The following is a 27,971-nucleotide window of genomic DNA, read 5'->3' as shown; positions in this document are numbered from 1 at the left end:
CCATTTTGTGCATTTTTTAAAGTTGTTATATTTTATAACTAAAATGACCTACACATATACTCTTTGCATTAGCTATGTCCCCACATGACAGAAGTTTTAGTATCCTTAAGCCTTTATGTCCCCTAGTTTAGAGCCTGTATGTGAGACAGGAGTTGTCAAACTCAAGAGGACCAGTGAGCTCATTTAGTCTGGGAAAAAGTTTTAACCTCCTTTACATAACAATGACATGCTGTGTGGCTCTGTGGCGCACTCTGCTGTCACTTTAATGACACTGCGGAGAGACAATCATCTCAAAAAGTCAAAGTCAGGACCCAAATTTGCATTATGACAGGATTTTAAAAGAAACTTTTAATTATTGTCTGAGGAAATTGCTTATAACTTATAATTATTTATATTGCAGTTGTGCATTTATGTGTACATTTTACTACAGTTATTATTTTAACTGCTTCATTATTACTGATATTATATTTTAATGTCAAATTATCACATTGTTAAAGCTATAATTTCTTATGTTAATTGATTAGTAACAGTCAAACAGGGCAGTGTCGGGGTGCAGCTGTCCTACCAACAACAGATGGCAGCAGAGGCTAATTTCAAAGCCGAGGTTATTATTTGTATGGTTTGGTTATGGTTTGTGTTGAAATGTGTCTTTTTCTTTTTTTATTGGTCGTGTGGCCCTTGTATATCTGGAATTAATTCTCGACAGAGAGACCGCAGATTATCTTTGTTCTCAATACAGCGTCAGGCTTTGAGATGCAGCACAAACTTTGTTTTTCTTGCGTGCTCGACCAATGAGAAGCCGCGTTTCAATCCCAACTTCCTGTCAACAGACGACAAGGACCAATAGGAGAGGATGAGTGGGAGGGAGGAGAAACACCAGAACCGTGCATACATAAAGTTGAGCAAAGCAGGCATGGCGCATGTCTGCACGTGGAGATAAACTGTAGCCTACTGCGTCTATACGTGCTGAAATGAGGTCAGGTTAGATTTGAAGGCGAATTAATGATTAGAGGGGGGACGGAAGGGAAGAAAGGGAGAGAGAGTACAGGTCTGATCTGCAAAAAACACTGTAGCTTAATTATTGAAATGCATACATGTACTGTATAAATGTTAAGCAAAATGTGCATGGTAAGCGCCTGTGTGCTAAACAATAGAGAGCGGGTCAGGTAGTGGGTTGCGTCAATGCACGGCTCTGGCTGCTCTGTGAAGTTGGTAAATAAGGCTTGACCGCGCGAGAGAGAGAGAGAGAGAGAGAGCGAGAGAGAGAGAGAGAGAGGCCAGCAGCTAGCATAGAGAGGAGGGCGACAAACAACCAACCTGCAACTCCTGCTGCAAGCAAACGCAAAACGTGCTGTTGCATACTAAATAAAGAGCGGTTAGTTTGACTCGCGCTCAGACCGTTGACCTCTTCAGTTGGAGAAACAAACGGAGACGACAGCTGCTGGTGAGTATCTAAAATGCTATCACTAATTAATATGCATTAGCTACTAAATATGCGAATTAAAATAGCAGTCGTTTGGTTAGTCCTGTAGCTTCGACATCCTACAATAACAAATTATCTGCAGCGTGCAGACGTGCCTGTCGTCTATGGCTGCTTTGTCACTTCTGAAAACTCTACCTACCCACGTAGTGCTGATTTATTTTACTATTTAAAGTACAGTTACCTGAGAAGTATAACTTGCTCTCTTTTTTCAATCTCAGTCGGTTATTCTGATAATATGCGCATGCTTTCTTTTTACAGGAGCTGTATTGTTTTTAAATAATGACCAACTATCAGCGTGGCACGCGTTTGTTATTGCGGTCTCGTGGCTACACTCCAAGGAACGAGGAAGTTTATAATCACAGATTTGACATGTGCCAGCTTTGTTGGTTTGTTGGAGTTATGTGGAATAACGCTCATAAAGTGACACGGTAGTAGGCTACCGTACTGCGCTGGAGGTGTATTAAAGAAGTTTATATTTCTGAAATATGATATGCTGAGAAGCCAGCTAACCAGTTCTGAACGTAAACAGTGTTGACGCCATTTGTAAAGTTACTCCTTGCCCAACAGAAAACCGTTTTGCCTTGTAGCATAAATCATAGTCGAATATTTGCATTGATTCAGATATGTGTCAAATAGTTTATGTACCTTTTTTGCATAGTATATATGTCTTTTAGGGTGTGTGAAAAATCTACTTAGGGACCATTAATGGACAAAATAGGCTTTGGGCCTAATCTTTTTTTTATGTATGTGAACATATCTCTTACATACAGTAATTAAACATAATGCAATGTGTACACTTTTAGGGCATTTACATTACTGTTAATCAGTCATCACTTGATTACATATTGTATTGTTCTCATCTCTGCTGAGACAAAATAGACATGCCATTTCCAAAATCTTTCATTTATTGTCAGAAATACCATATTTTCAAAAGCATCACTTTCATCAAATTGTATATGACATATTTCCAGTAGGCAACTGACTGCAAGTAGGCACATCAGGACACAAACGAGCAGTCTTATGTGCTGGGGCTGAGCCTCGGAGAGCCCCGGCCCAATTTAACCACTGGTTGTAGTCTATATTGTCGACGTTCCACTTCCAGGATTGCGCCGGTGCCGCAGGAAATTCCGCCGGATGCATGTCTCTTTGCCAATGTCCGCTTCCTTCTGCTTTCTTTGTATTGGAATTTTAAACTCTGGTGGATTTATGAGGACTATGGTTAACTGCTCCTCAGGTCTCTGCATCATAAATTAAGACAGCTAGCTAGACTATCTGTCCAATCTGAGTTTTCTCTCGCACGACTAAAACAACTTTTGAACGTACGCGTTCCACCAAAACAAGTTCCATCCCGAGGCTATTTTGCAGCGGCTCCGTGCGGAGCGTGGCACCGCCCAAGACGATTGTGATTGGTTTAAAGAAATGCCAATAAACCAGAGCACGTTTTTCTCCCATCCCGAAAGCAAGTTTTTTTTTTGTTTGTTTGTTTTGCAGGATGGTAGGTAGAGATGGTCCGATACCATTATTTGCTTCCCGATACCGATTCCGATACCTGAAATTGCGTATCGGCCGATACCGAGTACCGATTCGATACCAGTGTGTCATATATTTTATTATGTTTGAACAACTGTATACCACTATCCCTGTATGGATGTGATATGATTTATATCTTTGTTGTCGGTCTGGCTCAGGTTAAACTCTTTGTGAAACATGAACAAACACAAACAATGAATGCCACAGAACTTTCTTTTATTATCCAGTTTGACAGTCGGTCATAACGGAAAAAGAACATAAATAAACTACTTTAACGTAGATTTTCTGTAGGGCTTTATTACGTGGTATCGGATCGGTGCATAAACTCCAGTACTTCCCGATACCAGCGTTTTAGGCAGTATCGGAGCCGATACCGGAACATCTCTAATGGTAGGGGAAGACTCATGATTATTCATTAGGGAACTCATCCCTGATTGGCTAAACCTGACATTCTTACCCTAACCATAACCAATCCTACTCCTCTTGCCTAAACATAACCAATCCCACCAGAGCAGGCAACGAGTACTAGCCATTCAGAGGGAGAGTAGGGCGGGTTCTTCCCCTACCATCCTGCAAAAATCCCGAAATGCTGTGTGGACTAGCTAGACCCTCCTCCGCTCCGCAGCGTGTGGATGGTCTGGCAAAGCGAGACTAGTATAGTTGTGACTAGAGCTGGGCAATATATCGATATTATATCGATATGAGACTAGATATCGTCTTAGATTTTGGATATCGTAATATCGTAATATGGCATAAGTGTTGTCTTTTCCTGGTTTTAAAGGCTGCATTACAGTAAAGTGATGTCATTTTCTGAACTTACCAGACTGTTGTAACTGTTCTATTATTTGCCTTTACCCACTTAGTCATTATATCCACATTACTGATGATTATTGATCAAAATCTCATGGTGTAAATATTTTGTGAAAGCACCAATAGTCAACACTACAATATCGTTGCGGTATCGATATCGAGGTATTTGGTCAAAAATATCGTGATATTTGAATTTCTCCATATCGCCCAGCCCTAGTTGTGACAGTCAATAAGTAGGAAATTGCAGCACAGAAATGCTGTACTTGATGATGTACTTTACATAGTTTGTTCATTAAATCTATCAATCAAAATCAAATAAAAAAAATCCAGTAATGATCAGGCAATCAACTGATAATTTCCATTCTGTTGTGGCCAATACAATACATTAACTGTCACAATTATTTTTGCCAAATCATTTATGTAAATTAATCTATCATCTGCCTGTGACAGTATACTTTCAGTGTTTTGTAATAGTCACAGTTAATAAGGCTTGATGTTATCGGGCACAATTATCAGAAACAGAAAATTGGAACTATAACAATAATTTTCTTATTTGCTGAAGGCCACAGACATTCTGTATCCTGCATCCCTACCGTATGTTACAGTACTCGTCTGGGTTTTAGTATAGGTTCTTATCACAATAATTAATTATTGGGTAATTTCTTAAAATAAAACAGACTGTCCTTTGCTCTGTATTGTAGGCTTCCCTGTTAGTGGTGGTGAAGCTGCAATAATAGGGGAAATATTTTCCACTTTTGGCTCATGATCAGTAGCGAAGGGCAGTGACGGGAGGCTGTGGGTCAGCCATGAGTGTACTGAACAACAGCATTCAGATATAGACACATACTCAGGCTGCGATGCCTGGCTATTTACATAGCAGTGAGTCAACAGCTTGTGGAGCCCAGACAACAACTGAGGCTTAAGTGTGTGTGTGCATGTGTGCCTGTGTGTGCGTTTGTTGCCATGTGTAATCGCAGGCTGTGCTTTCACAAATAGGCTACCTTGTAGTGGCTTCTCACCCACTGGGCATCAACATTGACCTTTTTAGTTTTCCTGTCTGTTACATTTGAACTCAGGTTTTAATATGTAGATAGTGTCCTCTCCTCTGTTTCTGATAGTTGACTTGTTAGCACTGATGCAGAGAAAGAAAGCAGCTTGTAAATAAACTACTGAGGCAACACACCCACATTGACAAATGGGAAGTTGCTCAATCGATTACATTTGGCAACAAACAGAATATTTTACCCTGTTGTATCAGATCTTCCAACTTGCATATCCTGCAGAAATTCACATTGATTAAAGTAACATTTTAAGTATGTTGTTGGAGCCATGCCTGCAGCATGAGACTAAACGTCTTCCATTTGCATTGTGCAGCTTTGTGTTGGTAGGTTTCTTTGCGTCAGTACAAACTTCCTACCTAAATTCCCAACCTACATTATGCAGGATCTTGCTGCAGTGCTGCGTTGACTCAGCACAGTATTGTCATAATTGTTGTGACAATAAAGTACAAAGAACTTGTATTGATATTTCAAACATGCTGATACCTGCAGCATTACTGCAGTCTATAGTCTGTGTATTTGCAAAGCACTGACTTTTAATCATTATTCTTTGGGTCCAAAGACAATCATTTCTGTTTTTTATTTAAGTGGAGATACTAAGTTTGGCACATCCAATCATTAATTTGTTCTAATCACTTGCTCAGCATTTGTATCGATGATATTGTTATATAACTCTGTGTGTCGTCCGCATGATTATGGTAAGATATTTTGTTGTTTTAAATAATCAGCGTTGGTAAGAGCATCTAGATGTTGAACAGATGAGGCCTGAGAATAAAGCCTTAAATGTTGAGACCCTTGAGATGGTTAAGTGCAGAGTGTGCCTCTTATTGTGTGGGCTTTGTCACATGCTGAGTCACTATGTAGTTCTCCAGAGTACCACTAGGCATGGGCCGGTATGAGATTCTGACGGTATGATAACCTTCAGCAGAAATATCACGGTATTACAATTGCAGCTATAAATGTATTATTTTTTAAATGTCTGGGTAAAAAAACAACTTTTTTTTCCATTGAACACAATGTATTTTATTTTTAAACGCACTGCACACTGGCAGGGACAGGGATTTCTAAACTGCACTTTGTCCTTTTACGACTCAAAGAAACAGCTCATGCCTTAGGAACGGTATGACAGAAGTTAGTTAGTGGTTAGTGGTTTTGAAACTGTGACTTTTTCAAACCGCACTATACCTTGAAACCGGTAACCGGCCCATGCCTAAGTACAGCACAGCTTTTCAGTGCTGCTGTCCTGGGTGTTGTCAACATGAATGTTAAAATCATTAACAATCACTTAACAGCAGTTAAGCACAGTCATCAAAAAAGTTTGCGCAATATTTACAGCAAGTGGCCTGTCGATTTTTAAGAATACAGCTTGATATGTGGAATTGACCTGAAGAGCAACATATTCAGACGAAGCACGCGTTAACAGTTAAATGATTTATTTTTATTTATTTATTTTTTCACTCTTGCACATTGTACAAAGCTGCAGAGAGAGTCTGAGATGTGTTTCTGTTATTTATCATCTTGGACATAAATTGCCAATGATTAAAATAAGATACAAATCAGGGCTTTTAATCAGTCTGTTTTTATTTTAAGTATGCCCACCCCAGTTCTTCAGTCTACCGTCTGAAAATACAGAGCAGACCTGAAGCAGGACGGATGACCCACGTTGTGTGGGTGTGGGTGTTTGGGTGTGTGTGTTTGGGTGGGTGGGGGTGTGTGTGGCAACAGCTTTTCCATTGGCCCGACTCCCAGCTGAGCCTTGTTGAAGCATGTCGCCACACCCACGAAACAGAACCTGTAACACACTAACAAATGTACTCTGGAATATTGCAGATTGCAACAGAAAGGAATACACAGTGTTTCCCACAGATTAGAAAGCAATTTGTGGCGCGCGGGGGGGGAGGAAAATACTTATTTTCGTAACAATGAAGTATCAAAAACTGAGGAGGACACGCTGTTGGATGCTGTCCTCCTTTCCTACTCTTTCTTCAATGCCTAACAAATCTCTCTTTCTCTCCCAGTGACCCTTTCTTTCTGGATTGACATAACATTATATTCAGCACTTTTTAATATGCGATTGTGTAAAAGTGTTCACGCGATACCAACCTTTCGTGAACTTGTGAATTTCACCAGCCGTCTTTCTCTCGTTTTGTGTGTGTGTGTGTGTGTGTGTGTGTGTGTGTGTCCCGCAGTTTCCACCAGCTGCGGATTGGCTCCGCTGCGTGTCAGCCCCGTGCTTGGCCGTCCTTCAATACCCACCAGGTCCGGATTTGTTGTGGAACGGCTGCGGCCATGATTGACAGCTGAAGTCACGAGGACCCACGAGATCTCGCAAATTCACATATGATCGTACAATATAACCGGATGTAGTTTCTATAAACAGAACCACAAAACCAACAACAGTTTGTTTCAGGCCTGTCTCTGCCCATTATGACGTTTTCAAGGTGTAGTGCAGGGAAATATGATCCGCCGTGAGCACGGTCTATTTTATTTTGAAAATTAAGCGGATGTTTTAATTTGTTTCTGTGCTCGACTTCCTGTCCCGCACAATCTGCCCTGTGCTGAATTCCTGCGAAGCTCTCCGGCATCTGGGAAAAATAGAAGCTCTGCGTATCTGCTCCAGAGGGCTGCGGATCGCCGGAGCTAGGACGGAGTCAGAACGCAGTCAGTGAAAATACACACATTGACTTTAATGGAAACGTAATGACTCCGCCGCCGTTCCGGAGTGGATCCGCAGCCGTTCCGCAGTTGGTGGAAATTGAGAGACGGAGGAGAGCAGGGAAAGGAAATGCAGCTGAATGAATACGCTGCGTGTTTTAAATAGCGTTAAAAAAACAAAACAAAATGCAATATGTGGTGGCCGGTGTTGATTGTATGGCGCACCGCCACAAATTGGTCTGTGTGTGGGAAACACTGATACAGATGGAGCTCTGTTGTTTAGATAGATTGCTTTTACTTGTGTCCTTAATGGACCTTGAGATATGTTCACAAGCATTATCATGTTACAGTTGAAGTTAGTCGTAACTATGAAAAGATACACTGGATGATTCTTGGAAAAACATGGTAGAACATTTTAAGATGGGCCTTTTTAATAGAAAACCATCTCCCAGTCCTATCAGTTGCAGAGATTTTGGGAGAGGTGACGTGTAAACCTTGTACATGAATTAAACGTGCACCCACATTCACTCGTGCACAGAAGTAGCTGGAACAGGCCACAGCCAGCAACTCTCAAACTCCGCCCTCCTAGTTTCCAATGACATTTTCACACCCAGCCTTGGACCACATGCACATATCTGCACAGCACACATGCATGCACAGCATATACCTCCTTCCTTTCGTGTGTGTGTGCGTGGGGCTTGCTTACACAGGGATTGGAGGTCATGAGTATTTTTAGACAAAGTATTAAGGTTACCTCAAGATGTGACCGCTGTGTGCGTGTTTCTGTTTGGCAGCAAATTTGTGTTGACAACGTTTTATTTCTCTTTCCATCTGCTTGAGATCGTCCATCAGTATGCCTTTGTGCTCCTCTCATCTTTATTGACAAGTTGTTGTTACACACTTAGATATCTGACCTAATTTTTGTCTATATGATATTGTTAGTGAACACTACAGTATGTACCTTTTTTTTTTTTTTTTTTTTTTTTTTTATAAATGCTTCCCGGCCTTTGGAAAGAGACGTAGCATAACTAATGGTATTTTCCTGTCCTTGTCTCTGTCTCCAGTCCATCATGGCAGGCGATATGATGTTACTCATGCGAGGCTTGGCAAAGTTGAGCCAGGCAGTGGTAGAAACTCAGGGTAGCACCCTGCGCAGTGGAACAGGTGAGTTCAATATACCGGTTTAGTTCCTTAATTGGACACATTGTCATACGATGGGAAAAAAAATGTTCAGCATTTGTCTTGAAGCCAGTCTTTACTGCCTTGTTAGCATTCAGTGTTCTGCATTAAAACCTTTAGCTAACTTGCATATTGCTAATACAGTATTTTTGTACATTGTAACCTGTTGTACAAATAAAATGCTTTAATTAAAAAAGGTTTTGTTTTTAAAAAGTATTATAATAAAGCAATATTTTAAATACTAATTTATGATAAATACATAATGCTGTTTTTCAGCTCAAAGACTTGTACATTATAGTGAATTATTCCGTAAAAATAAAAAGCTATACAACTAAATGTCAATAAATTTTAACACGGCTAATAAGCCATAGTTTTGTAAGCAGAAATGGTGATACAACTTCCAAATTATTGTGATTAGATAGCATTTAGTTTGTTTAAACGGAGTCTGACTTTCATTTTTATTATGAGGCAGGCACTTATTTTGCACAGTAACATTAATATGTTGCTGTATGGTTAGTTTGTAGTCTACTGAAGTGCTAGTAACGCTAATAACAGTTATTTTGTTAATTGTAACTCAGGGGTTGCAGGAGTTGATGCTGCAGTCCAAAGTGTCCAATTGGCTGCTGAGCAAGGCCTCTCTGCCGCTATGATGAAAATGCAGGTGTGTGTAGGTGTAAAAACTACTGTGCAAATTGGCCGCATGGTTTAGCATTGATAAAGAACTGTATATCGCGTTTGATGTCAAAAGAATACTACGAGTATGTTTTCATTTTGTAAGATTCTTCACATATGTGTCTGTCCAGGAGCTGACTGGCCAGCAGCAGACCTCTTCATCAGAGTCCGAATTTGACTTTCCTCAGGATGAAAGTGCATTTGCAGCTTCAGAGTTCAGGGAGGAAGGTGTAGACTTCACAGCAGATCACACTGGAAGTAGTGATGATGCCGCAGCCCTTCACAGCGCAGCAGCAGGAGCTGGCCATATCAAACGGTCATTGTTTGAGGGATACAAAGATCCCAGCAAACAGTTTAGTGGACACACCAGATCTTACCACCAAAATACCAGGTATAAAAGGTCTCGTACTCAATTGCAATCTACGGTATACACATTTTTGCTGTTTTGGAGGATAAAGGTAATAATTTTTGCTTTGGGTGTGACAGACATTTCTACAACCACAGTCTGAACAGGCATTTGTGGGGACAGCTGTACTGTCAGCATCAGGTCAGTCCACTCAGGAGCTACCATCAGGACCCGTCCACAGTTGGAGGGCTGACGGCTGAAGACATCGAGAAAGCAAGACGGGGCAAGAAGGCTGAGATCAAATCACACAAACAAATGGTAATTCCTGTTCCTCAGTTCCTATTTTTAAACACAAACCTACATCAACATAGACATTGATGTAAACATGTACCTTTCCATACTCACTTTGACATTTTTAAAGAAAGGTATCTTTACTTTTCTGTCTTCTTTAGTTGAGTGATAGAGCCAGAGAGAGGAAAGTTCCGGTGACTCGGCTCGGCAGACTGGCCAACTTTGGAGGTACAGTAATACAACTCTTTGTTACTCTGTCTGAATGCTGATTCATCGGCTGTGCGTCTGACTGTATCTGCAGGCATGTGTGTCTGCGTGCAGGTCTGCAAGTACAACTTTCTGTCTTTTTCTGTGGATACATACATGCATACATACTTAAGTAGCGCAGAGCAAAGTTTTGGTGAGCAGGCATATATGGAGATGCGGTGTGTCAGATCCATGGAAAAGAGAAGGCAAACTGTTTTGTAATTAAGGTTTTAGAATTAGAAGTCACTCTTGCTGATTAACAGGGCTCAGTGGGCAAACATGTCACTCCCCCAGAAACCTCTCTAAATGCACAGTAGGGCGCAGATTCTAGAGTTTTTTTTTTTTGTTTTTTTTTAACAACATCTTAGTTAAAAACGCCCTATCAGAACTAACTTACTAATATCGGTGTAGGAAAAACCACATCCCTTCAATCGTTGGCTGTGTGTCAACACTGCATGTCCTTCTCAAAGTCTATACAGTAATTAATGTCAAGACGACACCACTGCATGTACTGTATATACAGTATGTACAGACACATTCAAATGCCAACAAACTCAAAACAACAGAGTTAAAAGGAAATAAAGGAAAAGAAGGAAACATAACATACAGGAATGTAACTAAGATAAGTGTTTGTCAAGTATCAGACCCTAGACCTGCACTTAAACAAACACTCTCAGAAATGAGATCAAGCATATCTAGCCGTTGTTAATGGACGTGCCCCTGTCAAGATAACAACACTCCTTGATAACCAGCTACAGACTGAGAGTACAGCAGCAGCTGTAATAAAATCTTTGTGTGTTTGCGCTGCAGATTGTTGTGCGTTAGTTAATCTTCTGTTTGACCATGGTGTCTGTTTTCTAAGCCTATTAGCTTTTACATAGCGATAAGATTATCCAGCCAAAACAAATCACCAAGCACATTGAAAATCTCACAACTAGCCTCAGACGTAGTTTAACATGACAGATCAGAGTTTGTACTTAGATCAGAAGCTTGTAGCTTAATTTCAGATGGATGCGTTAACAGGTGGCATAATGTTGGACAGGTTGGACGGATAAGCTAAAAGCACAGAGTGAGGGTAAACAAACTGTGTACAGAAGTGAACCCAGAACAGAGTCTCAGATGAGACAGACTGGACTGCCAACACAAATAACACGCAGCAGAATTTAGCCGCAGCTCATACCAAATAAACTGCACTTACACAGGCAGGCTACAATGCGACGCAAAAAGCAGAGCCGAGTTGATACAGCATTTTGACAGTGGTAACATTTAGAAGGTGTTGGAGAAAGGTGGGGAGGGGGTGGAGGAATGTGTCCTCTGGCTGTCCTTTGTTCTCCTGCAACATTTGTTGACAAAGTTATTCAAGTGATTTTTTTTTTTTTTTTTTTTGTTCTTCAGCTTGTGCTGTTTTATTCACAGCGGCGAGTGGAGATAATGAATGCAGGTTTTAGTCAGTTTAGGTGAGAGGACAAGCAGCAAAGTGATTTATAGCATCATAAATATGTCGGCATGTTTCCTGGCAACAGCGATTATAGCAACCTTGCTTAGACATTCCTCACTGTTTTCATGCATATCGCCACTTTGAAAGGTTTTGCTGAGATTTGTGAGGAAACAGGACTACATATTAAGGTTTTTCTGGTTCTGAATATTAAATGAAGAAACGGTAATTGTCTTTAAAGCTTGTAAGTCGTAACTTGTCAGCCTGTGTAAGATAATACTACATAAGGTTACACAAGGTAATACACACACATGCACAAAACAAAGTGTGATTCACACCCTTATCTCCTTTCTGTCCTGTCTTCAACAATAGAGGTGATGACACACATTTGACCAATGAAGACATGCTCAGCCAACTTGTATACAAGGCACTGAAGCATGCTGTGTCCTTATTTGACCATCTACTGTTGGATCTCAGATTTGTCGCTTCAGAGACGGCTGACTAACTGATTATGTAATGCTGAGTTATGTAAGATAGAGACCAGGCTTGGAGGAACTCACGTTATCTGCTAAAATAACCCTCTAACCTTTTCAAAGGATTAAGTATTTTATGAGCTTAATTGTTAATATGATTAACATGATTTCCATGTGCTCTGTTGGGTTGGCAGTGGAGCTGTTACAGTTCTGTCATTGCACACTGCCGAGTTGATCAAAGTGCTTATCTGCCCTTGTTTTATTCCTCGTATGTTCAGTTTCATATGTTGTTTTGATGGGAATCACATTCTTCGGAGGCAACAGAGACATTACTGAACACTGAAATATTCTTACAGATTTATGGTGAAGGTCCCATTGAGGCATGAACGCATGACTGTGCTTTTATGTCTATCATTTTACAACATGTTCTGTTACATTATTACATTGTGTTTGATTAGATAGGTACTTTATTATTGCCACGCAACAATATATATATATATATATATATATATATATATATATATATATATATATATATATATATATATATATATACACACACACACACAGAGAATGTATTAAAAATAAGAGAGTAAGAATTAAGATAAAAAGAGCAGATTAAGTAAAAAAACTGTCCTTGTGACGTGAGGTTTTGGTCTTGATGGACCTCAGCCTCCTGCCAGAGGGGAGTGGCTTAAAGAGTTTGTTGCCGGGGTGGGAGGGGTCAGCCACAATCTTTTCAGCACATTTCAGAGTCCTGATGGCGTAAAGGTCCTGGAGCAGCGGCAGATTGCAGCCAATCACCTTCTCAACTGACCGAATGACACGCTGCAGTCTGCCCTTGTCCTTGGCTGTGCTAGCAGCGTACCAGATGGTGATGGAGGATGTGAGGATGGACTCAATAATGGCTGTGTAGAAGTGCACCATCATTGTCTTTGGCAGGTTGAATTTCTTCAGCTGCCACAGGAAGTACATCCTCTGTTGTGCTTTCTTGAGGAGGGAGCTGATGTTCAGCTCCCACTTGAGGTCCTGGGAGATGGTAGTTCCCAGGAAGCAGAAAGACTCCACAATGTCAATTGTGGAGCCACAGAGGCTGATGGGGGCAGGTGAGGCTGAGTTCCTCCTGAAGTCCACAACCATCTCCACTGTCTTTAGAGCATTGAGCTCTAGGTTGTTTTGCTTGCACCACTTCACCAGGTCGTCAGCCTCCGACCTGTAGGCGGGCTTGTCTCCATCAGAGATGAGTCCGATGAGGGAGGTATCGTCCGCAAACTTCAGAAGCTTGACAGACTGGTGACTGGAGGTGCAGCTGTTGGTGTACAGGGAGAAGAGCAGGGGGGAAAGAACACAGCCCTGAGGGGATCCGGTGCTGATGGTCTGTGAGTCGGAGAAGTCTTTCCCCAGCTTCACATGCTGCTTCCTGTCAGACAGGAAGTCAGTGATCCACCTGCAGGCGGAGTCAGGCACACCAAGCTGGGAGAGTTTCTCCTGAAGTAGAGCGGGGATGATGGTGTTAAAGGCAGAGCTGAAGTCCACAAACAGGATCCTGGCGTAGGTTCCTGTGGAGTCCAGGTGCCGGAGGATGTAGTGGAGGGCCAAATTGACTGCATCATCTACAGACCTATTGGCTCTGTAGGCAAACTGCAGGGGTTCCAGGAGGGGGTCAGTGATGGCTTTGAGGTGAGAAAGCACAAGGCGCTCAAAGGACTTCATAACCACAGAGGTCAGGGCGACTGGTCTGAAGTCATTAAGTCCTGTGGTCCTTGGCTTCTTGGGAACAGGGATGATTGTTGAGGTCTTGAAACAGGCTGGCACGTGGCATGTCTCCAGTGAGGAGTTGAAAATGTCTGAACACTGGAGACAGCTGGTCAGCACAGTGCTTCAAGCTGGATGGGGAGACAGCATCCGGTCCAGCAGCTTTCCTGGGGTTCTGTCTCCTGAACAGTCTGACGTCTTCCTCATTGATGGAGAGAGTCGTCACTGAGGTGGAGGGGGAGGTGGAGGTGATGCACTGTAGCTGGAGCGGTTGGGAGGTGTCGCGGTGGATGGTATCAGGGAAGACCCTTTTGTTGGGAGGTGTTGAGGGGGATGGTTACAGGACTGACCCATTGTCCATCAAAGCGACAGTAGAACTCGTTAAGGTCGTTGGCTAGGCGTCGGTCGTTGGTGGATTGGGAGACTTTGGGCTTGAAGCTGGTGATCTGTTTGAGCCCTCTCCAGACAGAAGCAGAGTCGTTCGCTGAGAACTGGTGTTGGAGTTTCTCAGAGTACCGTTGTTTACCCTCTTTCACCGCCTTGCTAAACTTGTACTTTGCTTCTTTAAGTCTGTCTTTGTCCCCACTCCTGAACACCTCTGCCTTTCCAACCTTAGCCTTCTGAGTTTGGCTGTGAACCAGGGTTTGTCATTGTTGAAATTCACCCTGGTGCATGATGGAACACAGCAGTCCTCACAGAAGCTAATGTATGACGTCACAGCCTCTGTGTACTCATCCAGACTGTCCTGAACACATCCCAGTCAGTGGAGTCCAAACACGACTGGAGATCCTCCACAGCTACACTGGTCCACTTCCTTGATGTCCTCACTACAGGTTTGCAGAGCTTAAGTTTCTGCCTGTAGGCGGGGATCAGGTGGACCATGACGTGGTCAGATAGTCCCAGTGCAGCATGGGGGACGGCGTGATAAGAAAGGTAGCTTAGTTCCACTGCAATTGAAAGGGAAATAAAGCAAGCAAGCAAACCGGCACCATAGCCCATTACAACAATGCACCCTAAAAGGAAAGGCTTTAAAATCTATTATATTTACAGTTCAATTCCTCAGCATATCAAGTAGCCCAACAGGCAAAAAGTATGTTTGATGTACCAGTTCAAACAGTTGTTTGTATATTAAGCCAGTCCACATTCATTGTGTTGTTTTTCTGTCTGTGTGTTTCCACCAGGTCTAGCTGTAGGTTTGGGGTTTGGAGCCCTGGCAGAAGTTGCCAAGAAGACCATGATCAGACACAGTGATGCAGCAGGTAACACAGACTAACACACCCACACTTGCTTACACAGTATCTACAGTTAGCCTTTTTACCAAACACCTAAGTTATACATGTAAATAGCTATGTTTGCTTTTGCATTATTGTTAGGCCTTTTTTTGTGAGAATCAGACATTCCATTTTTGTGTTGAAATTATGAACTATTTAAGGCTAATAGCAGGTTATTACTGTCTAGGATAGATAATCACGCACATGGCCAGTTTTACCACCACTGCTTCTTTCTGAATGCATTATGCTATAGAATTGTGTAGACAGAAGAATGCAGAACAGAAATGCTGTGTTATTGTAAAGTTATTATTGGCCACATTTGAGAGTTTTGTGCCTGTAAGGACAGATGTTTGTGTTTCTGTTTTATTATGAGATTTTGCAACTGTGTTCCTGTTGACTAGTACCACTGTAAAAGCTATCATAATTTTTTTTAGTACCCATCCTTCATGCATGTTGGTACATGCTACACACCTTTTTGTATGCCAAGTTGCCAACATAGCACAATTAGGCCGCCTCACACCAACCTGCCAACTAAACAGACTTTCCTGCTCTGCTGTCTGTCTGTCTGTCTGTCTGTCTGTGTCTGGACTCACTAAAACACATTACCTGACGACCTACTGACATATATATATACTCACAGACACAAACGACTGCTGGGGCATGTGTGTAAACACATGCATTGGTTGTACATAAACCTGAACCTTAAACTAACAAAATCCAAATCCTCTGTTTTGTGCTTCTGCAGGTGAAAATAAGAAAGGCATTCTGGACTCCAGCCCATTCCTGTCAGAGGCCAACGCTGAACGCATTGTCAGAACCCTGTGTAAAGTCAGAGGAGCTGCATTAAAACTGGGACAGATGCTCAGCATCCAAGGTGTGTGACAAACACACCCATACATACAGTATATGCATTAATTAGGGCCCGAGCGCTGACAGCAGGGGCTTAACATATTCAAAAACTCACCAAAATTGGCAGGCGCATCAAGTCTGGTGAGAATTTACGTATTTTAAGGGTTTCGGGAATAGGCACACAAAAATGGCTCGCTAGCGCCTCCTACAAAGTTAAAAAAATTGAGCCCCTGCAGTGTGTTTCACGTAGACTCACGAAAGTTGGTACACATATGTCACATGTCAAGATGTACAAAAAGCGTCATTGGAGCCATACCCTAAACCCAACAGGAAGTCCGCCATTTTGATTTCAAAGTTCGAAATTAGTGTGATTTTGGCCATTTCCACGTCGTACTTTAACGAACTCCTCCTTAAAGTCATAGCGCCCCCTAGTGGCAACAGGAAGTAGGCCTAAAAGTCAAGGTGCTATACTTTAACGAACTCCTCCTAGAGATTTCATCCGGCGGACTTCCAATTTGGTCTGTACCACCTCAACACCTTAAAGATGAAATGTTATTAAAAGAAAAACTTTTCTTCAAACGGTGTGGGCGTGGCGGCCATTTTGAGTGTTGAGTGCGATGAACAAAGAAATTGTTGTAACTTGAGTGTACGTTGTCGTATCTGCCTGAAATTTCTCACGATTGACAAGGGTCCAGGGCTGAGGACATCTACAGGGCAATATTTACTTTTGGTAATAGCGCCCCCCGCTGGCAACAGGAAATGCGCCTTATATGACAAACATCATCCGATTTACATGAAACCTATGTGTGGTAGACATGGGATACTGAGCCGCCTCCTATACTTTAACCATGCTCACTTACTCAGGCCACGCCCCCTTTCATAACATTTGAACCGTTTAAGGTAGACCCTTGTGTGAGGTATTATTGAACTCAGCAGAGACTTCCTTCTTCATTGGTGATGGTTTGGCCCGCCCCCTATAACTTAGCCACACCCCTTTTCACAGCTAATAAACTGTATGACGTAGAGTCTTGTGTGAGGTATTGTTGAACTCAGCAGGGAGTTCCCTTTTCATTGGTGACGATTTGCAGTGTCGCGCAAATGCACGGTCGCAAGGAGCGACGTCCGCCAGTAACCCCGACGCGCGCAGAGGCGCGTGGGCCAGTCCATCGCTGCTTGCAGCTTTAATTTACAGTTTGCTGTCATTTACGACTGGTGGATTAACTCGGATGTAGTGTCGGTGAGCTGTTGGTGGTTTTCTATACGCTCTTTCGGAGTTCTGACACTGACCTGCACACAGACACAAACATACAGGTAGCAGCAGCTGAGAAAATACTGAATTGATTGAGGTTTTTGTTTTGCACTTACGGTATAAGCCAGACGTTCAAGAGTGGAAGGCCAGTGGCTTCCTGGCACAGAGCAAGTGTAGTGCCAGATCAGTAGGGCTGCAACTAATGATTATTTTAATAATCGATTAATCTGTCGATTATTTTTTCGATGAATCGGATAAAAAAACATTAATTTACATCAACTCAATACATACTTGCATACATACTTGTTGTTTTAGTTAATAGTTGTGTAAATGTAAGTAAGTAACCCAAAGAGCAGATGCGCGCGCACACACACACACACACGTTCACTTGAAGCTTATTCATTAAATTATTACCATCATTGTAAGTGCAAGTTAAGTTCATTTGTACACCACATTTAAACACAGCTTAAGATGACCAAGTGCTATAAAAAGAACTTTAAAATTAAATTAAAAAAGTACAACACACACAAATATATTTGTCAACAATAACTGCTATGGAACAAAGCACAGAATATATACATGACAATAGATTGAAAAATGAATGGGCCAAAAAAGGCGAGTGAATAAAAACGTGTCTTTAGTCTTGCAAATTATACGACCCCTGCTTTACTACTGTTATTAACGAGCTAACGCTAGCTTGTCATGCTTGTCAAGCTGGATAACGAGTAAATACCACACCAGCACCAGAAGAGCTACTGAAGGGACGTAACGTTCCTCACTTCAAAACGGAACAAAAGTAGGATTCTGTAGTGACTTTACCCTGCTGTTGAACTCCCTTCCTCCTCATAAAGGACTCCAACATGTTTACGATTTAGGTGCTGAATCATCACCGTGGTGCGCCTGTGCCATGCCATGTTGCTTCTGCTTATCTTGCAATTAACACGTTTTCGATTTTATTTAGTGTTAAATGCTCCCACACCTTGGATGACTTAGGTCGTACTGATTTCTCTGCCTCCGCCATGTGTTTCAGAACAACGTTACAGGTCTCTCCGGTCTCTCTCCGTATTTTCTCTACCCCCGCTCTGCTCTTTTTTTCTTTGCTTTCGTGCCGCTCTGCGCTGCTCCGCTCTGCGCTGCTCCGCTCTGCGCTGCTCCGCTCTGCGCTGCTCCGCTCTGCGCTGCTCCGCTCTGCGCTCAACTCAATTTATTTTTTGTATCTCCGCGACTGAGTGGCATATTGATACAACGAATCGATAATGAAATTCATTGCTAACTTTTTTAATAATCGAATTTTATCGATTCGTTGTTGCAGCCCTACAGATCAGGAAACGGCACTAAACACATTATTCAATTTGTATCACTGTTGTCCCCACCCTTGTTCTTTTGGCATTCATATACTGAGATCAGAACATGCAAGCGTAAACTTTACACAGTACAAATGTAATAAGCCACAAAAACAGTAATAGGAAAGATAAAGACATTGGCTACCCAGTGTTTGCTAATCATTTTTCAGCACAGTGGATTGACCTTGTTTGCATTGTTTATTTGTAGAACTGTCATAGCTTTACTCTATCTCTAAGGTGGTGACAAGCTGATTCTTAAATCTAAAATGGACACAAAGGTCACAGTAGTCTTCTGTAGCTGAACACACACACACACCGGATGATTGTGCGTTCAACCATTATACCCTTTAGTACCAGTCCAAAATAATGCTCACCTTGAGGGGGCTAAAACCTTTTCAAAACTGATAACAAAGTTTGTAGTACGGATTGCTCATATCATCAGCAATGTCAGCAAAATTAATCTTTGTAGCTGCCCAACAGTATTATGTTTTTGCAATGAAGTCTTATTGATAGTAATTACCTGGAATCTTAGATATTTCATTTGAATTAGTACGATTGTATGGCTTACACTGTCAAGCTATGAACCCATATTGAAGGTGTGCATTATGTCTATATTATGTTTGGCAGTTTATGGTCATCTAAAAGCATGACCGCACCTGGAGTAAAAATACTGGCATTTGCTTGTATAGCCATATTTGACAGCAGTTTGACAGCCCTTGGAAACTCTCAGAATTCAGATTGGTTGTGAAATTTTCCGGCCTTTGCCTCTCGACCTGTATTTCTGTCCAGTTCAGATAAACTCAGATGTGTTCCTGTATTTCAGATGATGCATTCATCAACCCTCAACTCGCCAAGATCTTTGATCGCGTAAGACAGAGTGCTGACTTCATGCCAATCAAACAAATGACCGTAAGGGCCTTTCCTTTTCTTTAAACTGGCAATTATTATTGACTAATGATTTAATTAGTATAATAAAATTAGTTCTACCTCTGATAGTATTACATTATTGTCAAACCCATTGTAATTCCACCAGTGAAAAACTATAACATGGACATTTTCTAATGACAAGCTATCAAGTTGAATTTGAAAAGCTGCAAAAAATGTCAACTATTTGTGTCTGTCTGTAGAAAGCGTTGAACAATGATTTGGGTCCTAACTGGAGAGACAAGCTGGAATCGTTTGAGGAGCGTCCATTTGCAGCAGCGTCCATCGGCCAGGTTCACCTGGCGAGGATGAAGGATGGCAGGGAGGTGGCCATGAAAATACAGGTACACTGTGAACATTAATGGGAACACAGCACATTCTCATGTTATTAAAGGGGGGCTTTGCAGATATTCAACCAACTTTGTATCATAATATTGGTAGTATGTGTAGTGAACTATGGCAAACTTCCCTCCAGATCTCCCTACTCACAGGCCAGCAGAAAAACCTCCAAGTGACGGGTTTGATGCAAAACGAGAGAGAGAAATATATAAAGCAAGATTTGGTTACTGTATTACCTACTTTTCAGAAACATTGTAGTGCACTGTTTGGCTAAAATACGATAGTTTGTAAACAGGAAGTGGATGCCATACTGTTTCCTACATTGCTGCCATTCTGTGTACGAAAGAGCTCAATGTGCTTGCATTATGTCACCCATCAGTGGGAGCGTTTATTGGTCTGGTGCATTCTGGTAGTTGTATGTTTTTTTACCTTTTTGAGTGAAAGGGAATATCACAGCTTCTTTTCTCTTTCTCTCTTTTTCTGGAGGATTTGCAAGTCATAATTAAACACAATGGTATTATTGTAATCTCATGATACTTTGTAGATAATAATTGTAATCCCAGTGAAAGCTGTGGTCACATTATACCATAAAGATACATAAATCATTGGATTACCCGTAACACGATACAGGGTCATTACAGTATTTTAACGTGAGATTATGAATAGAAACGGCACAGAAAAGTTAATGACATCAAATATGGTGTTGTTTTTTCCATTCATTTTATGATCAAATTCAAGTAAAAAAAAAAAAAATGTTCTTCTGTTTGTTTGTACCCAGTACCCTGGTGTGGCTCAGAGTATCAACAGTGACGTCAACAACTTGATGGCGGTGCTGAGTATGAGCAATGCCCTTCCTGAAGGTACACATTTAAAAAAAAAAAAAAAAAATCTGTCATGCTCAATCATTTCTCACTTTCTAATTAATATACGAACAACACACATGCACAACTGCACTCGTCACTGTGTCCACACTCTACATTTCTCCATTTGCCCCTGTACTCTGTACACCACTGTATACCATACTGTACTGTGTGTGTGTGTGTGTGTGTGGTGTCTTTGTCTCTCTGTAGGTCTGTTTCCAGAGCACCTGATAGACGTAATGAGAAGAGAGCTAGCACTAGAGTGTGATTATATTAGAGAAGCCCAGTGTGCAAAGAAATTCAGGTAAGTCTTATGTAGCATATGTTAAAGTGTATTTGACACAGTCTAGAAAGTTAGTGCCCACACAACTTCACCTGCAACTTTTCTTTCCATTGCATTGATTTATGTTTACATACATGTGTATATACATTCAGTTGTAACTGCTGAAAATATGACTGCTTTTAGTAATTTAGTTTTTTATGTTAAGGATTTAATCATTATAATTGCAATGGATGTGGAGCAGGCCACAAGCACTTTTATGGAGGGCATTGGTGGGGAGGCCCAGGACCCTGCTGAGGTGGGGGAGGTGGAGGTGAAGCACAGTGGCTGTAGCTGTAGGGAGGTGTCGTGGGGGATGGTGTCAGGACTGTCCTTTTGTCTTTCAAATCGACAGTAGAACTCGTTCAGGTCGTTGGCTAGGTGTCGGTCATTGAAGGAGTGGGGGGTTTTAGGCTTATAGGTGGTGATCTGCCTAAGTCCTTTCCAGACAGTCGCAGAGTCGTTCGCTGAAAACTGCCGTTGGAGCTTCTCAGAGTACCATCATTTAGCCTCCTTCACTGCCTTGCTAAACTTGTACTTTGACTCTTTAAATCTGTCTTTGTCCCCACTCCTGAACGCCTCTTCCTTAGTCAGCCTTAACCTTCTGAGTTTGGCTGTGAACCAGGGTTTGTCATTGTTGTAACTCAACCTGGTGCTTGATGGAACACAGCAGTCCTCACAGAAGCTGATGTATGACGTCACAGCCTCTGTGTACTCATCCAGACTGTCCGACCAGTCCTGAATACATCCCAGTTAGTAGAATCCAAACACGACTGGAGATCCTCCACAGCCTCACTGGTCCACTTCCTTGATGTCCTCACTACAGGTTTGCAGAGCTTAAGTTTCTGCCTGTAGGCGGGGATCAGGTGAACCATGACGTGGTCAGAGAAACCCAGTGCAGCACGGGGGACTGTGTGATAAGCATCCTTGACTGTGGTGTAACAGTGATCCAGAATGTTCTCCTCTCTGGTCGGGCATTTAATATGCCGTCTATATTTAGGAAGTTCATGAGTGAGGTTCCCTTTTATTAAAGTCTCCAAGGACAATAACTAGGGAGTCCGGGTTGGTCCGCTCCACACACAGTATCTGGTCGGCAAGCATGCGCTGTGCGTCCTGCACGTTGGCCTGCAGTGAGATGTAAACACCGACCAGAATGAATGAGTGGAACTCACGGGGTGAATAAAAAGGCTTACAGTTTATGATGAAATATTCCAGGTTTGTGTAGGTAACATATTACATACACAAAGACAGGTTCAAATCTACAGGTATATCGCTAGCTTATTCCATTGCCTCATTAAATTTCCATCTCTTTGGTTCAACGTCAGAACAACTGCATCTGCCAGCCATATATTTATTTATTTATTTATTTCATGGACTACCTGCCTACTTAACCTGGATTTATGTGTCTACATGTCTGTCTGAACCAGGGAGCTATTGAAGGACCATCCCTTCTTCTATGTACCAGAGGTGATAGAGGAGCTGTGCAGTAGCCATGTCCTGACCACAGAGCTTGTCCCCGGGTTTCCCTTGGACCAGGCTGAGAACCTCACACAGGAGCTGAAGAACGAGGTAGAGATTTTCAAACCAGACAGATGGACAGAAGGGGTGGATAGATGTTTAGCTGACTAATGTGTGCATTCATCTGGGGAGGAAGGAGTTAATGTGTTCAGAGGTGTATTTGTGTGTGTGTGTGTATGTTTGTGGGAGACAGAACTAGTTTCTTTGTGATCAATAACTACATGGATGGATGTGTCTCTGGTGGCAGGAAAGGGAACTGCTTCTGCCTCCACCTGTAGAGCTGGGCCATGTGAAAAAAAAATAATATATTTTTGACCAAATACATCAATGTGGATATTGCGGCGATATTGTAGGGGTGATTATTGGTGCTTTCACAAAATATTAACACAATGAGAGTTTTGATAAATAATCACCAATAATGTGGATACAATGACTAAGTGGTGAAAGGCAAATAAAACAGCTAGTAAGTCTGGTAAGTCCAGAAAATGACATCACTTTACTGTAATGCAGCCTTTAAAACCAGGAAAAGACACCACTTATGTTGTCTATCATATTACAATATCCAAAATGTGAGACGATATTGATATAATATCGATATATTGCCCAGCCCTACCCATCTGTTTCCACTTTTACCCCATTTTCTCCCCTCTCCTTTCATTTTCTCAAGTCCCTGCTTTCCTCACGTCCTCATGTTTGTTTCTGTCTCAGATCTGTGAGAACATCTTGACGTTGTGCCTCAGAGAGCTGCTTGAGTTCAGGTACATGCAGACTGACCCAAACTGGTCCAACTTCTTCTATGATCCACAGACACACAGGGTGAGTCTGTCTAAAGGCTAAATGTTACGATACGACAGTTACCTCTACTACGATAATATTAGGGAACTGACAGTGAGATTTAAGAGTAATGAAAATTACAAGTGATCATTGGATTGTGTCTCTAGGTGGCGCTGTTGGACTTTGGAGCCACGAGAGGATTTGATCTGAGTTTCACAGACGCCTACATAGAGGTAAGATCAGTCAGCCTCATTCTTACTTTTCTTTACTTTTATTTTTAACTGTAATTCATAGACAATATTATATTCTTGATCAACATAAAGCTTTAGTTACTGTACACTACCCGCTGTACACACACCCTTACTGTTTTTGTTTTTGATTTTATGCAGAAAAGACATTTTGACATTTGTACTCTGGTTTAATTTGCAGTAAATCATTAAAGTTGTAAACACTTACTTGCATAAGATTCATGTCATGTCAGAACTAAAAATACTTCAATTATACAGATTTTGTTTTGCCACACATACGATATTTAAACATGTCTCAGAGATGGAGAGAAATTTATTTAAGTTATAACCTGTTTGTGATTGTAGGTAATCCGTTCAGCTGCCGAGGGCGACAGAGAGGGAGTTCTGAAGAAATCTATCGAGATGAAGTTCCTGACTGGGTATGAGTCCAAGGTAAAACTCTCTTTACCGGACTGCCTGTCTGTTTATTCTGCATCACAAACGGTTTTGCCACTGGTATTGTCATAACAAGGAGAAATGGGTCGTAGTAGTTAAAAACTCAAAAACAAATACATCAGTGGTTGTAGTAAAAGCAACATATGCAGCGATAGATGTAGATGATGTAGAGAGATGTAGATTTGGAACTTGTTTGCTCAATCGTTAGATGCAAATTTCACTTAAAAGTTTCAGCCCTCTGTGTCTGAAATTGAGTTTGTTGGTTTTGCTACACAAGTAAAACCAATCTGAGAACATTTGTTTCTGCATCAAATACTCCTATTTTATAAAAGTGACCCATGTTACTCTACAGCAGGAAAGGGCATCATTGATGATAGAGAGGGCCACAAAAATGTCATCCTCACTAACCGAGGGCCAGATTGTGACTGTGCACTTCCACCAGTAGGGTACTGTAACCCTTATCATTCAGTTAGCCAGGTATAGCTACTAAATTAATGAAAACAACAAAATATATACCGGTAATCAAATCAATTTAACCAGCATCTCTAATTTTTATGTTTAAATGCACGTATTATTGCTTCTATTCATTTGATGAACTTAACACAGAAACAAAATCTCCACATTGCTGAGTGATATACAGTTATTTCAGTGCAATGACAAAAACCATCGTTTAATAATGTACAACTATTTTTAAATTTTTACAAGTTCCACAATCTACTGCCACTACTGCTAACCTACATTTAAATTACTGTATCACTTAGTTCTGCACATCTCCATCAGTAGTCTGCTGTTAAACTGCTGATCATTTACTGTTGATCCACATTACACTTTTCATTCAGTTTACCTTTGCGTATTAATTTACTGTTAATCTGCTTTGCATGTTTCCATTTTTGCACTTACTCACCATACTATGATTCTACCTCGCACATTATTAATTGCACATTTGCTGTCTTTCTATGACTCTTGCATTTTTCTAATTACTTACTCTGTATTTATTTGTATTACTATTTCATTCTATAGTAGTTTTACCTCTTTATTTACTGTATTTACTCCCTATTTTCTTACTGCATATGGAGCAGTAAAGCCGCATACACAGAATTCGCGGTAAACCCGGCAAATCCAGTGTCTTCCCTGCATTGACGGAGCGCCATCGGTAGCAACAGCTGAAAGCTTGTCAAAGCCCGCACACTCACGCACAATTTTAATAGCGTTGAAAGTAGGGCTGTCAAACGATTAAAATGTTTTAATCGCTGAATGTCTATAGTTAATCGCATATTTTATCACATGATTAAAATTCTATTATTTTGCATTTCAGAACAGTTTTTAAGTACATATTAACAATGGAAAGCACTTTTTACCAGTGTATCTTGATTGGGAATCAAATGAATGCAAAGAAAGTTACTTTATGAAGCTCAAGGGAAACGGCATAAGATGCCTTGATGTCAGCGACGCTAGCGGCTCTGGCAGCTACGGTGTAACGTTATATGTCGCATCTGTCTTTTTGCGTGGGGTTGTAGTGGCGACTCAAGTTGAACTCCTTAATGGCTGATTTTGTTTCCATGCACACTAAGCACATAGGCTTGCCTTTTGAATTCCGTAAAAAGATAATCTGTTTCCCATCTTGCCTGGAAGACACGATTCTCTTGGTCCATTTTTTTTTTTTGGGCCGCTCATGTCTCTCTTCGTGCCGTGGGTCGTTGCGGATGAGGTTGACCAGTCAAGACCTGACGAGGCCGCAGTTGCTTGGCAACAAACCTCTTGCATTTCGAGGGAGCGCCCTCTTAATGGTGGACAGTATAATTACAATTGGAATGTAATGGGCCGCTTGCTCCCAACGCCTGTGAAACCAACAATTTATTGATATTTGGAAATTGATTCGCGGGCCGCACTGAGTGAGAATGAGGGCTGCATGCGGCCCGGGGGTCGCTAGTTGCCCATCCCTTCTCTACAGGATAATCATTAGTGGTGACTAAGTATGCAATATGTTTTTTCCCTTTTTGTGTCCAGGCAATGATAATTGCCCATGTTGATGCGGTGATGATCCTTGGTGAGGCCTTCGCCTCCACAGACACATTTGAATTTGGCTCCCAGTCCACCACGAGGAGAATCCACAACCTCATCCCTGTAATGCTCAAACACCGGCTCACCCCCCCTCCCGAGGAGACCTACTCACTCCACCGTAAGATGGGCGGCTCGTTCCTTATCTGCTCCCGGCTGAATGCAAAGCTGCAATGTAAGGACATGTTCCAAAAAGCATATCAGAAGTACTGGGAAGGCCGCACACCACCCTCTCACTAAGCCTCAGCCAATCCCAAGTGTCAGGCGATTTGATGGACAGATCCTGGGGCCAATGGCAAAGTGCAAGCCAGTGGTGAGGTCGTGTTGTGAAGACGCACAACAGCAAAGCAGATGCCATGTTACCTGCCCTTAAATAGTCATCGAGCACCAGCTTATCTTTCCCATTTTGGGAACCCCACTACGATGAGTTTTTCAAAGGCACTTGTATGTACTTGCATCCATCATTTCTTTGTTTGAGAGGGAGCAGCATCATGGCGTCTGGAGTGCATTAAGACAAAACTCTATCTATGGCTCAGACAGGACAAACTGAAAAGAGGTGGATGAAAGGAGAGAGACAGCCTTGCAAAAAGTAGTTCAGTTGTAACATGAATGTTGAAAGGTTGGAAATTGATCTCTCTTCTGATGTTTTCAAAATGATTATTGCATTTTCTTTTGTTTTGCATTGCTGTGTTTTATTGATCTTTTGGAAAATCCATCCAACTTTATGTAATGGTATGGAATTATTGAAAGACTAAAATTTAAATGTAAACACACAGTCACATAATAATGGAGTGAATACAGTATATGGGCTGTATGAGTCAGACCAGAGCCAGGACCATCGTGTCTGGGAAGTTTGATTAGATTGTCTGTCTGAATATAAATAATAAGGTTTGGTCTAAATTTAGACAGCAAAGTAAATGTAGCAGTTTGGATTATAAGAAAATAGTTTGTCACGATGTAGCCAAGCGATCAGGTTCAGGGTGATTTGTAGAAAATGTGACAAACTGGAATTTGTCAGCATTTACACACAAGAATGGCTGACTTTTAACGTGTGTGTATTTTCTGTATCAGTGTAGCAATTCAGATATCAATTGCTGTTTATAGTTTTTAGCTTTTTAGGGAGACATTCTAGTGACATTTAACCTGACTTTCAGGATATGTAATTGTTAATGAACCTTGGGTTGAAGCGTGATTTTACTCAGTTTGGGTCTGGTAATAATGATCTACAGAGCTGCTGCTGTACGTTTTTGTCCCTTTATGTCCCATCTGATGATTTGTCTTCAACCATTGGCAATCTGGGGATGATTTAGCTTGTGAATTCCAGTTGATTTTCAACATGTTGGCATTATAGCTTTTTTTTTAGTACCGAAGCATGATTTAACTGTTTGTAAAAGCATATAGAAATGAAACCATATTGATCCATGTTGCTCACTGTAAGAAGTCTGACAGAAAGACACATGGACCTGTGCTTAGTCATGAATGTTAATGAACTACCGGGATGGAAGAAGCTCCTCTTGATATCGCTCAGCTCGTGGGCACACCTTGTTTTCACAAGTGGGTAATCTCTCCACGCCTTCTCAGGTGTTGAAAATCCTCCGTCACCTGGCTGGTGTGCGACTGTCAAACTTTGCTATGCTGTGTGAGTACAGTTATAATGGTCTATGGTGTAAAGCTGAAAAAAAAAAAAATAATTCTGTTGCACAAGGTGCCTGTAGTTTCCAGTGGAAATCTCAACTTTATATTTCATATCAGGACTCTGCGAAAAAATAGCTAAAATGTTCTAATCAAACTAAATGTTGTGATAAAAATATTGTATGAAAGGAGTAAATGTTTGATCTGCTGTATACTTGT

At 41.5% G+C, this 27,971-nt stretch overlaps 1 protein-coding gene across 4 annotated transcripts; it reads left to right on the top strand.

Annotated features, from left to right (window-relative positions):
* The first annotated feature begins 901 nt into the window (after positions 1-901).
* coq8aa (coenzyme Q8A, genome duplicate a) lies at positions 902-27,971 on the top strand. 4 transcript variants are annotated; one of them, XM_078274068.1, is made up of 18 exons: positions 902-1,444; positions 7,071-7,140; positions 8,601-8,700; positions 9,294-9,376; positions 9,519-9,778; positions 9,874-10,051; positions 10,186-10,252; positions 15,115-15,192; positions 15,950-16,078; positions 19,469-19,554; positions 19,773-19,913; positions 20,687-20,768; positions 20,979-21,072; positions 22,515-22,656; positions 23,314-23,421; positions 23,547-23,612; positions 23,973-24,059; positions 26,070-27,971. In XM_078274068.1, exons 3-18 carry the CDS (start codon positions 8,607-8,609, stop codon positions 26,358-26,360), a joined length of 1,986 nt encoding a protein of 661 aa, XP_078130194.1. In that variant the 5' UTR covers positions 902-1,444; positions 7,071-7,140; positions 8,601-8,606; the 3' UTR covers positions 26,361-27,971. The 4 variants fall into 4 exon arrangements, with proteins under 4 accessions (XP_078130194.1, XP_078130192.1, XP_078130193.1 ...); XM_078274066.1 differs by having other exon boundaries at positions 7,071-7,227; XM_078274067.1 differs by having other exon boundaries at positions 7,071-7,322.

This window comes from Sander vitreus, chromosome 18, assembly GCF_031162955.1.
Source record: "Sander vitreus isolate 19-12246 chromosome 18, sanVit1, whole genome shotgun sequence".
NCBI classification, from domain to species: domain Eukaryota; kingdom Metazoa; phylum Chordata; class Actinopteri; order Perciformes; family Percidae; genus Sander; species Sander vitreus.
The sequence above is the reverse complement of the archived record's forward strand: the minus strand, read 5'-3'. Positions and strand labels throughout refer to the sequence as shown.

What these genes read in the sequence shown, in the direction of transcription:
- coq8aa (XM_078274066.1), top strand. An exon ending in CACCCTGCGCAGTGGAACAG is followed by an intron (nt 8,701 to 9,293) that starts GTGAGTTCAATA and finishes ATTGTAACTCAG; the next exon opens with GGGTTGCAGGAGTTGATGCT. An exon ending in AGGTGGCCATGAAAATACAG is followed by an intron (nt 19,914 to 20,686) that starts GTACACTGTGAA and finishes GTTTGTACCCAG; the next exon opens with TACCCTGGTGTGGCTCAGAG.